The following is a 12,189-nucleotide window of genomic DNA, read 5'->3' as shown; positions in this document are numbered from 1 at the left end:
AAGTTTTTCACAAGTGCCTAAAACTTTTGCACAGTACTGTATATAGAAATACACAGTAAGACACAATATATATTTAAGTAAAATGTACAAATACAAATCTGTTATAAACAGTGCAAGGGAGTGTAATGCAGAAGAGGTAGGATATGTTAATACATATAATTGACACAGCTGTGTATTGCATGTAATTATTGCACAATGGGGCAGATTTAACTGTTCATGAGATGGATAGCCCAAGGGAAAAAAAACTGTTCTGGTGCTTAGAGCTCTGTAGTGCTGGCCAGAAGTCAACAGTTCAAAAAGGTGAGTGGAATCCAGAGTGAATTTTCCAGCCCTTTTCTTCACTCTGGAAGTCTACAGTTGTTGAAGAGAGGGCAGGGGGCAGCCAATAATCCGCTCAGCAGTCCAAAATGTCCTTTGTAGTCTTCTGATGTCTGATTTTGTAGCTAAACCAAACCAGACAGTTATTAAAGTGCAGAGAACAGATTCAATGACTGCTGAGTAGAACTGGATTAGCAGCGCCTGTTGCAGGTTGATCTTCCTCAACTGGCAAAGTACAACCTCTGCTGAGCCGTTTTCACACTTCAGGTCCTGTGAGATGGTAGTGCCCAAGAATCCGAATGACTCCACTGCTGCCACAATGCGGTTTAGAATTGTGAGCGGGGTCTATGTTGTGGTGTTCCCCCTAAAGTCCACAATCATCTCCACTGTTTTGAACATGTTGAGCTCCAGGTTGTTATGAATGCACCAGTGAGCCAGCCATCGAGTTTTGTTGTAAAGCATGGTTTTTTGCTGTTGAATGTTAAATAAGTCCTAGTAGGAATGCATATATCCTCACAGAAACTGATATACAATGTTACAGTATATGTGATCTTGTCCAGATTGGTGTCTGCAGCTTTAAAAACACTCCAATCAGTGCAGTCAAAGCAGACTTGTAGTTCCAGCTCTTCTTCATTAGTCCATCTTTTTACAGTCTTTACTACAGGTTTAAATGATTTATGTTTCTGCCTGTAGGCTGGAAAAAGATGAACCATACAGTGATCAGAGTGTCACAAAGCTGTGGGGCATGTAATGTGCTGTCTGTATTTTGGCAGTTCACGGGTGAGGTTGGATTTGTTAAAATCGCAGAGAATAATAATAAGTAAATCCAGGAATTGTTGCTCCATGTCTGTGTCACGCCTGCTTGTGGCAGGATGTACACACTCACCAGAATAAACAAGGAGATCTCCCGCGACGAGTAGAAATGCTTACAGTTGGTAAAGAGCACTTCCAAATTAGGACAGCACATCTTCTTTATCATTGTTACATCTGTATACCAACTTTCATTGATGTAAAAGCATGTTCCATTGCCTCTCGTTTTTCCTGATAAATCCGCGATGCAATCCTGTCTGGAATGGCTTTACTCAGCCAGGTTTCTGTGGAGCACAAGGCAACAGAGTTTGAAAAGTCCTTGTTTGTACTGGTGAGGAGATGTAGTTTGTTTGTTTTGTTAGGTTGAGAGCGGAGATTCATTAAATTAATACTCAGCAGTGCTGTTCGAAAGCCGCACTGCCAGCATGATGGCTCACTTCCCTCGCTCACATCTAATAGCGTGCTTTATCAACAAAGCTGCGCCTCTGAGAAAAATGTCCAGCAAAATGTCAGAATAGTCCAAAATTGGGAAAACATTGTCTGGTATGTGCTGCCAAATGTTAAGCAGTTCGTCCATGTTAAAATTGATTGGAAAAAAATTAAGCAATTAGACGACATTCTGTGCTTCAGCTCTGCCTCTGCACTTTTAATATTTCTCTTCAAATTCCACAAGTTCTTGTGCTTTGAATTGTTTGGTGAAAGTGGCATACTGTATAATCCGGCCCCTAAGAATCGCCTTAAGTGCCTCCCAAGCCACACCCACAGAGGATACTGAGGACCAGTTGGTCTCCATATAGACATTGATTTCAGTCTTAGCATTTTTTGGAATTCAGGATTTTGCAAGTGGGCCCAAGTGCCAACTACATGATTTCCTTTTCTTCATATGTGGCAACACCTTTAAACACACCAGGGTGTGATCTGAGACTAAAATGTATATGTATTTTTTAATAGGGACTTAGCTATTAAAAAAAATCTATTCTAGAGTAAATCTTAAAGACTGATGAAAGAAATGTATAGTTCCTAACAGATGGGTTAAAAAGTCTCCAAATATCTGTAAGACCAAGATTTTTACACATCCTGTGAAGCGTCAATGTTGCTCTAGGGGGCTTGCACACTTTTGCTTCACTATGATCAAGGACTGAGTCCATCAAAAGATTAAAGTCTCCTCCCAATATTATATCATGAGGGGTGCCAGTGGCCTGCATCATCCGTTTAGGATCTATAAAAAAAGCCCTGATCATCAACGTTAGGTGCATAAATATAAGCCAACATACGCATTATGAATTTCAGCTAAAACAATAATGACTTTTCCTAATTTATCTTTACTCTGTTTGAAACATTTTAATTGTAGATGTTTACTTATCAGTGTAATGACTACCCTGCTCTTACTTGAGCCAGCACTATAAAAAAATGCCCCATATCTTTCCAAATTTTTCAGCTTCCTGCATTGAAAGGTGCATTTCTTGAAGAAACACTATATCATATTTCTTATATTTAAGAAAAGAAATAACCTTCATTTTATGGTGTGCCCCAACCCATGCACATTCCACACAGATAATTCCCTCTCCAATGACTCCAGATAATCGATCCATTTCTTGATGTTCCCCACTCTTGTGACCACATCTGTAAACTTCACAGTAAACTTCACTTCCATGGCAGTGATCGATCAACATATCACAGCAAGATCCTCCAAGGTAGCAATGACCTTCATCAGCATTTTCCGACATGTTCAGCATCTCTCACCACATTTTCTGCATCTCTACAAACGAATCGACTCCCAGGCCAGCGGCCTGCTCAGTGGTGTCAGCTTGAGCACATAAGTGTCTCCAGAGCCTGAGGATTTTGAATTCTTTGGCATATTGTCCTCCTAGAACAGTTATGGAACAGAGTGTATCGAATCTCACAATAAAAGGTATTAAAAATAGCAAAGTGCGCAGAGCTCGCATTCACACCCATCCTCGCATCGCGTCACGTCTGAACCTCTAAATGATTATTTAAATTTGTATTTTTTTTGTTAGTTGAGGGTGTTCTCATGTTTGCTCTGCAGAACATACTATTTTTTTGTTTTTAAGAAATAGAGAAATACATTTCAGAGTAAGATCATATCATTTTATTATAAGTAATATGCCAAATAAATTCTTCCCTCAAAAATGAAAATTGTCATCACTTGTTTCAACTTTTGTATTAGTTTTTATGAAAGAAAGGACTTCCTACAGGTTTGGAAAAGCATGAGGATGCAAAACTAACGAGATAATTTTCATTTTAGGGTGAACTATTCCTTTAACTACATGTTACTTACAATGAAGTGCTGAGATCTTCTTGTATCAGAATACATCTTTTGGCTCCCCATGCATTTTCATCTGAATAATCCCTATTAAGGAACTAGTTGAAAAGCTTTGCTCCACACAAATCCAGATCTTAAATGAAAAGCTGCTCTAAGGAGAAACAGCCCCAGGCACCTTTATCTGGATAAAAAAAAAAAAAAAAACTGCTTTAAAAGATATATTCTTTTAGCCTTGATCGTCAGTAAGAAGCCTTCACTTCAGTATATCTCTGTAGTGAGCGAGAGCAGAGAATGTCAGAGTGGAAAGTTCTTGAGACCTAAGGACCTCACAGTTCTAGCTATGTTCTGTTTAATTGGTCAGGTGAGAGATATACACTCTCGCCTTCCACCAGAAACCAGCTCACTGAGCACTGAAATTAAACCTGACTGTAAGCCTAATTGGTCCCCTTCCTGTTGTGTGCTGTTTGTGTCTTTTCTTGAGTTATGAGAGATGAAGTAGGCTGCATTACCACTGATGATGTGGAGAGAGTGGCTCTGCTAATGAGAGGCTTTTGAAATGTTGAATAAAAGCCTCAGTCTGTTTATTTGTATTATGTGTAAATGCAACTAATATTTTAGCACATTTAAGTTCTGTCTTCATTTAGGCTCTATGTATATAGTCTACTGTTTCTGGGTGTTTTTTAGAAGACTGAACAGCCCAAGAGGAGATTGTGTCACTGTTTTGTCTCTGTATTGTGATTCTCCCCTGCTGAAAAGACCGGCTTTGGCCAAGATAGATTTCAAAACTGGTCCACGCTGGTTTGGTGCTGGACTAACTGGTGAACGAGTATAGCCATGATGCTTACCAGCAAAACTTATCTGGTGAAGCTGGTTGACCAAGTACAATTTCATCCCAAAATTTAAATGATCGCATTATTTAGTCTAATTTGGTTGCAAACTGTGTTGGGCGTAATCTAGTAACATGTAATATGTTACTGTAACCTAATTACTTTTTAGTCAAAAAGGAGTATTACACAGTACATTTTAAATGATTATTTATGTAATGTTATATTATAGTACTTACATAAAGAGTTACTTGTCAGTGCATTACTTGGTTTACACACATTTCTAAAATTATTTTGAATATAATAATAATGATATACTGTAGAATACATTTAAAACATTAAATTATTTTAATATGTAAATCTGTTTCTGTTTTTGTTACTTGTGAAGGGTGTCTGCACCCCCTGACCAGTCATTGCTAGGGAGAAACATGTGGTGTGTAACTTGTGTGCAATAATAAACAAATTGCATTATTACATTATAATAACATTACAATACATTACAGTTTCTATTCTTTAAACAGAGAAGCTATATCTTAAAAAATATATATATTAGAAAGTAGCTAAAAAGTAAAGTAATTAGTAATGTGAATACTTTGTCCAATTACGCAATCAGGAAAGTAATGTTATTATATTGGTAACACTTTACATTGAGGTTCCCATGGCAAAGGATTTAAAAGGGGGTTCATTAATAACTTATCTGAAAATGTATTATAAATCAAGAGTTAACCTAACTTAAATGTTATCTGTTCAAATGCCTCCATTAAAACCTCGCTTGGTGCTAACTAGCAAAGAAAAACATTACATAATATTATACTGTATATTTTTATAGTGTATGACAATGGGTGCTGCAGAGAGTTTACAAACCATCCCCAGCCTAACCATTAACTCCACTCTTCTACGTAATGGTACAAATATTCAACATTATAGAAACTCATCTAAATCCGAATATAACAGAATATTAATTACTTTCAAGTCTCTCATTTTGCATACAATACTATATTCAAAGTATTATGTGCCATGGTTGCATTAATGTACAAATCTACAATAATGCAACAAATACTATCCACATAGTCCCAACACAATTGGAATATCCGTAAATGTAAATAGATTTTACACAATTCTGTTAAGTTGAGAGACCAAATACAAAAGAATTGTGTTGCATTAACCTATTTTAGGTTAAGCAAGCAGTAAAAATCATGTTGAGTTAACACTATCCGTTATAGAAGTCTGAATTCATTTGAACATTTAATAGCAAAGCAATATCAATTATTGATGACTGTGTCGAATTTCAGTTGACTTTACGCATTATAATTACATTCCCATCTCAAATATATACGTATTAAGCTGATTATAAGTGTGCTGGTTTAGTATTTTCAATAAAGCTGCTTTCCTTTTTTTCAGTGTATGACAATTCTGATTTATCCATTCTTTATCATAAACATCCATTCATTTTTATTTAATTGTCTCTTCTATGAGCATTCATTTATCAATCTTTGTTGTCTCCAAAAGGGTTTCTTAATGCAAAATGGACAACCATGTGGACAGTTACCAATGAAATACTTATCAACCTATGGAAGAGTTCCTTAAAGGAATAGTTCACCCAAAGATTTTAATTCTGTCATTATTTATTCACCCTCATGATATCCCAGGTGTGTATGACCTTTTTTCTTCACCAGAACACATTTGAGTGACAAAAAGTGACAAATATCTTAGCTCAGTAGGTCCTTAAAATGCAAGTGTATGGAGATTTCTCTTTTGAAGCTCCATAAATCACAGATAGTCAGCATAAATGTCATCGATACGACTGCAGTGGTTACAGTAATGTCTTCTAAAGCGATATGATCACATTTGGTGCGAAAAATATCAATATTTAAGTACTTTTTAACTATAATCTAATGCTTCCGGTAAGCTTCACGAGAGGCTGGAGATCATGCATCTCTCGTGCAACGTTTTTGCGTTGCATGGCACCACTGGGAGAAAAGAAACAAATAAATCAGATCTAAACCAAAACCAAGCAAGCTACTGTACAGCGTACCTCCTACTCACTTGTAAACAGCGCTGTTCTTCCGGATGTGACACCTGTTCCTTAGTTCTTGTGTCTCAAATGCAAATGCAATTACTTCACGCACATACCGCTGCTAACCAGAAGGATGATTTTTTTTTGAGTAAAAAAAAAAAAAAGTACTTAAATATTGATTTTTTTCATATCAAATGTGTTTGTGTTGCTTTAGAAAGAAAGTCATACACACATGGGATATCATGAGGGTGAGTAAATAATGAGAGAATTGTCATTTTTGGGTGAACTATCCCTTTAATGTAAAGTGGACACCTATGAAATATTTATTAAAGAGTTATGAACATTAGTAAGCAATGAATGTGTACATTAATGTAAAGTGAACACCTGTGAGTAAGAAAGAAAGAAAGAAAAGAAAGAAAGAAAGAAAGAGAAAGAAAGTCTAGTGTTTGCATGTTTGCACATTTTGATGTTTGGTTTCACTATTCCTTTAAGGTAGTTAAGACTTAAGGACACCAGCACACCAATGGTGACCAGCAATGCTGGTATTTTAAGCAGGCTCTTTATTGAGTGTATGCATACAATGTTGCTTATTGTATCTGCCCTAACTGACTTGCATTGATTTATTTGTTTGACAGTGTTGGGCGGTCTAGAGTCTCGTGGGGTTCTGAGAAAGATCAGCGATATGTTGGAGATTATCATGAAGAGGATTGACACCCTATCGAAACTGAGCAACATCAGTGAGTCCCAAAGACTGGAGGAGTTGAGCTCTACTCTCCAAAGGTGCAACATTCTCATTCAAAATCATCATTATTTGCTCTTTATTTTGTTGCATTAGCACTAAAAAAGCTTCCTGTCTTTGTCAAAAACTTACAAAAGAGAGAAAGAAAAATCAAATTGTCCAGCATGTCCATTTTTCTTCATTTTGAATGCACATTATATCGTAATTACGACTTCTGAGCTTGTATGAAAGATATTCACAAGAGGACTTGAAGGCAGCAACTGTCTAAATATTACTCATCACAGAGACAGAGTAAAGTACTTTCTGATGAGTTGAGACACTTCCCAGAGTTTTCATCTGTCTCCATGGAAACAGATGCCCGGCACATCAGAAGTTCAGAGGGTTGCTTATCTCAGGGATTTACTTTGTGTGATAACTTCAGACATCAACTAATCCCAGAAGATAAAAACACCCACATGCCTCAGTTAAGGGCAAATAACAGTTTGAGGCAAATAAAAATATATTGTCAACTTTGAATTTCTAAAGCTGGGTTTCCATCAAATTTTTTAAGCTAATTTCCTAAAATTTTAAAATATGAATGGTTGCGTGTTTCCATCCACTACGTCATGCACATCATCTTGAGGGAGGCGCCTTGTCATGAATCATGATGGAGCAGCTGAATTACCTTTTTGCTTTGGGGAGATTTTTATTAGCAGGATTGGAGCATTTGTACCTCATTTTATTAAATGCTGCCAAAAGATGCCACAGAGTAAGTGTAATATCTTATATAATGAGGGCTGAAATGGATGCTATGCCCACAGGCCGCCAGCATCCCCATACCTGGGAGCACCCACACTCAAATCTGTTCTGGCAGATTGTGAATACCCACTTTAATGACCATCTGTTGGTTAAACACTTATGAATGTCAAGAGCTATATTCAAAGAATTGTGTGCCAAGGTTTGTCCTTTTGTTGGGCCAGTCACATCAAGCTATCGCACACACTTAGAACACGTGAACGAATAGCCAAAACACTTCATCGTTTTGCGAATAAACTGTTTCATCACCTTAATGCATATTGCGAAACTCTAGAAAATCCACCTCCTCCTAGTGCATTAAAATGTAAGCGAATTTTGAGTTTATTTGCATATTGAGCGTTTCCATTCAGGATTTCTTATGCGAAATTTCAAAATGCACATAAAAATATTTGGATGGAAACCCAGCATATGATGGTTTAAAACAGAAGTATGTAATTTATGTTTCACTAGAGTCACCAAATTTGTATTTTTATTTCTAATTTTTTTTTTACATTTGTCCGTGATACACAAAAAAACTGTAATTGGACAAAGTATTTAAGAGTTAGAGATTGGCTGATATTTTTGACTACCAAAGCAATATCACGCAAGCAAGAGTGCTGTTATAGCTTTCGCAGGCGTGCTAACAGCATGACTTGCGAGTGTGATATTGGTTTAATACAACAATTCAACTGACAAGTAAATTATTAACTAAGGAAAAACTAAGGACTGTCCCAAAAACATACTTGTATGTGTAAATGGAAGCACAGCGTAGTTCTAACGGGAAGACTAGCAGCTGTACATCATCACATCATTAACTGGGTAATTCCTAGCCAATCGCATGCAAGCCATTGCTTTATAAGTCCGCTCACAATCTATCACATTGCTGTTTCTGTGTGCTAACACTGCAACCTCCACCACCCCACCACCACAAGTTGAGCCCCGTCCCGCACGGGGGTAGGCCTACGCCAAAGAGAGAGACATTACTTTCTGTTCTACATCTATCAAATAAATGGCATCTTAAACTTCACCCAAGCCTGCGTGTCTTCCTGATAGAACTACTATTACACCACAGATCAGGATCTGCTGTTGTTAGTTCGAAAGATGCGACTCTGTTACTAATTCAAAAGCGTCACTTCAGAACTAGTAACAATGGCTTGGGCTGTTTCTTACAAGTTATTGGAGCAGCAAGGAGATATGTGATAGAGAGAGAGAGAGAGAGAGAGAGAGAGTGCCGAGCGTGTGTGTTTACCTGCATCTGCCGCAACTCGAAAGCAGTGATGAACAGTAAAGATTACGTTTTTAGTTTAACTCAGTTATTAACTGTTTATCAGCTGCTGTGTGGTAGTCATCCTTTCCAAGTTTTTGCAGAGTGATGTTGCTTTTACATGCTATCGGAAATATCCTATGACTATTTCATTCACGTACAAGTGTTTTGTTGTCGGAGAGAAAACATGGAGGATGCCTGTTTCATTCTTGTAATTTCTTTGGGAACTCTTATTATGACACGGACACAGAAACCATCCCCCATCATGTTGAAAGTTTATGTCTCCTTTCAGCTTGGAAGTGCAGCAAATGCAACTCTGTCTGTTGCATTAGTTTATCTCTATTTTTCAACTTTAGTGTAGCAGTAATCCAAGCGATTATGGAGTGAGAGACAAGCCCAAGACGTCAATAAAACCCACACACTGAATGATAGTACAGACTCAATGTCAACACAACTCGCTCTGATTTGATCAGCTCTGATTCCAATCAGGTTTTAGAAAATCACACGAATAGAGAACCCCCCATAATTTTCCCCCTTAATTTTCACCATGGCTGATCATAATTTTTGTTTCATAGCAATGTTCTGTTACTGTTAACATCTCAGGGACTATTATTTCTAATGGAAGGATGGCGTTTAATGAATTTACTTAATTACTTAAAAAATAGCATTATAATAAGCATTTGTGCAAATCATAAATGTATTATGTATTAATATTCACAATATAAAACAGCCTCTTGTACCTTAAAGAAAATCTCAGGCAGTGGCTAAAAAATCTAACTAAGTAAAATGCATGTGACAGCTCTTCGTAAACTCTATGCTCTTTGGGTGTGAAGTCAGAATAGTCAGGGTTCAGACGTGCTGTTTAGCCTTCGCCTTTGAGCATTCACCTCTGTGCTGTGTGGAGGTGACATTTATTGTTAGTGACAGAGTTGCTCGTGGAGCGGAGTCGTTCACTTCTGCATTTCTCTAATGTAGCTGCAGGGCGTGAGTTTGCAGCGGTTCATGCGAACAGTATTATGAAGAAATCAAACTCTCGGTATGAAGCGAAGAAGGCATAGCATTTCCTGGGCTTGATGAAAGAGATTTTCTTGTCTTTTTGAAAGAGGTTTTTAAAGTCTTATGGGGCACCTGAGCTAAAACTCTATTGAGTTTTTATTTAAATAATCTTGTTTAGTGATGACAAATAATGCAAATAAAATTATAACTTTGATTGTACTCAAAAATATGAGTTGGAATTCCAAGTAAAATGTAGTCCTAAAGTCAGAGATCTGACATTTCTAGGTCACTTATCAAATGTAGGCAAATTTGTGACATTGACAATGTTACATTATTTGTACAAAATGTCCTTGCTTCCACTGAAGCACACAAGATGCTCTTTGGAAAATGCTCAAATCATGTTGAAAAACATGGATCATCAGGCCAGCTTGATTGCATGACATTAAAGCAAAAGGAAAATATAAAATACCAAGAAATACATTTTTAACTTCACCATTTCACTAAAATGTTTATGCTGATAATATAATTTGTAATGAAAAAGTTGTATTATACAAGAAAAATGCAAAATGTAAGCATTTTCACTAGTGGTTTCAGGCATTTGGACCCCATTGTATTTAAGGCTGAGTACTCAAACAGGCTGACCAATAAATGGTCAGCATTTATATAGCGCCTTTTTAACCTTAGTGGTATTCAAAAGAGTTCTAGGTCATTAACCAAACCAACCAGGGGTGCATTTCTCAAAAGCATAGTTAGCCTAAGAAATATGGTCTATGGTCTAATATGGTCGCAAGTTCCATCATTACCAACATAGTTGAATGATTTGGTGTTTCCCGAAACCGTAGTTCCAACCAACATTCACAAACAGCATCGCAAAGTTGTGTGGTTGAAACTACAGTTCTTTACAAGTGGTTGGAAACAGAGTTCTTTGTTAGTTTGCTGTATGGACATCATTCCACGTTGCTGAGGCTTCTAAATCTTTCATTCCATATACTGTATATCTTTCATTCTGTCAACACTTTCAACATGTTTAGATGCATTTAAGAAAACAACTTATTCCGGGGTTTTGCAGAAAATGGCATTCTGAAATGTCACGTAAACACGAATGCAGACATTTAAGGGAATAAAGACTTTTCAGAGAATGTGCTTTATCACACATGGTTTCTGTAGAAGAACATGGCTTTTATGCATTTAGGTTAACGCATAAGTGGCATTTATATGTTTTTGAAGAGTGCGCATGTGCTCAAATGCGTCGGGGGAACACCGAAGTCTGATGTAGAGGGAAACCCTTTCAGCTTTCCTGTCACCCCAGATCATTGATTAGACAATATAAAAAATAGGGTAAGAACTCCATATACTTGGCCCTTTCCCTCCTATATTCCTGGTACTTTTCCCTAAGTAACTTTGGTAGTATTTGGTAGCATTGCCTTTAAATTGTTTAACTTGGGTCAAATGTTTTGGGCATCCTTCCACAAGCTTCTCACTATAAGTTGCTGGAATTTTGGCCCATTCGTCCAGACTGAACTGGTGTAACTGAGTCAGGTTTGTGGGCCTCCTTGCTCACACATGCTTTTTCAGTTCTACCCACAAATCGGATTGAGGTCAGGGCTTTGTGATGGCCACTCCAGTACCTCAACTTTATTGTCCTTTAGCCATTTTGCCACAATTTTGGAGGTATGCTTGGGGTCATTGTCTATTTGGAAGACCCATTTGTGACTGGGCTTTAACTTTAATGACTTAAACCTAAGTGAATTGAAACTTCTGACTTAAACTGTATTCGTTATTTCTGTTAAGGGAATTGAAAAATGAGCGCAATCCACTGAGTAGCAGGCTAGCAGCTAGTTGTTTACTATGGCAGCTGTAAAGCTCCTCTCCTTTCTGAATGAAGGTTTTTTGTCCAATCACAGGCTGCAGCACATCCCACAGTCCCACAGTCCCTATACACCCCAAAAGTACCAACCCCAGAGTAGGATTTAAAAAAGGCCCCTAAAACGGCTTTTAGGTACTATAGTTCCATAGGTGCAAAAGTGACAAAAAGCACTAGTCCTGGGGAAAAGTACCTAAAACGGGCTTTAGTACCACCAGTGAGAAAGACCCTATTGCTTGTTTAATTCTTATATCATTGAACAAGCCTACAGTTGGCAGCAATCTTTATTTGAATTGAGT

The 12,189-nt window shown here is 37.4% G+C and overlaps 1 protein-coding gene across 1 annotated transcript in view; it reads left to right on the top strand.

Moving 5' to 3' along the window:
- LOC127648066 (alpha-1,6-mannosylglycoprotein 6-beta-N-acetylglucosaminyltransferase B-like) overlaps positions 1 to 12,189 on the top strand; it is a 206,345-nt gene that overhangs the window by 45,876 nt on the left and 148,280 nt on the right. Inside the window, 3 exon segments of the mRNA XM_052132658.1 lie at positions 6,889 to 7,012; positions 7,309 to 7,320; positions 8,988 to 9,003. Of these exon segments, the coding sequence (XP_051988618.1) occupies positions 6,889 to 7,012; positions 7,309 to 7,320; positions 8,988 to 9,003 (152 nt within the window).

This window comes from Xyrauchen texanus, chromosome 8 (genome assembly GCF_025860055.1).
Source record: "Xyrauchen texanus isolate HMW12.3.18 chromosome 8, RBS_HiC_50CHRs, whole genome shotgun sequence".
NCBI lineage: Eukaryota > Metazoa > Chordata > Actinopteri > Cypriniformes > Catostomidae > Xyrauchen > Xyrauchen texanus.
This window is presented reverse-complemented; position numbering and strand designations above follow the sequence as displayed.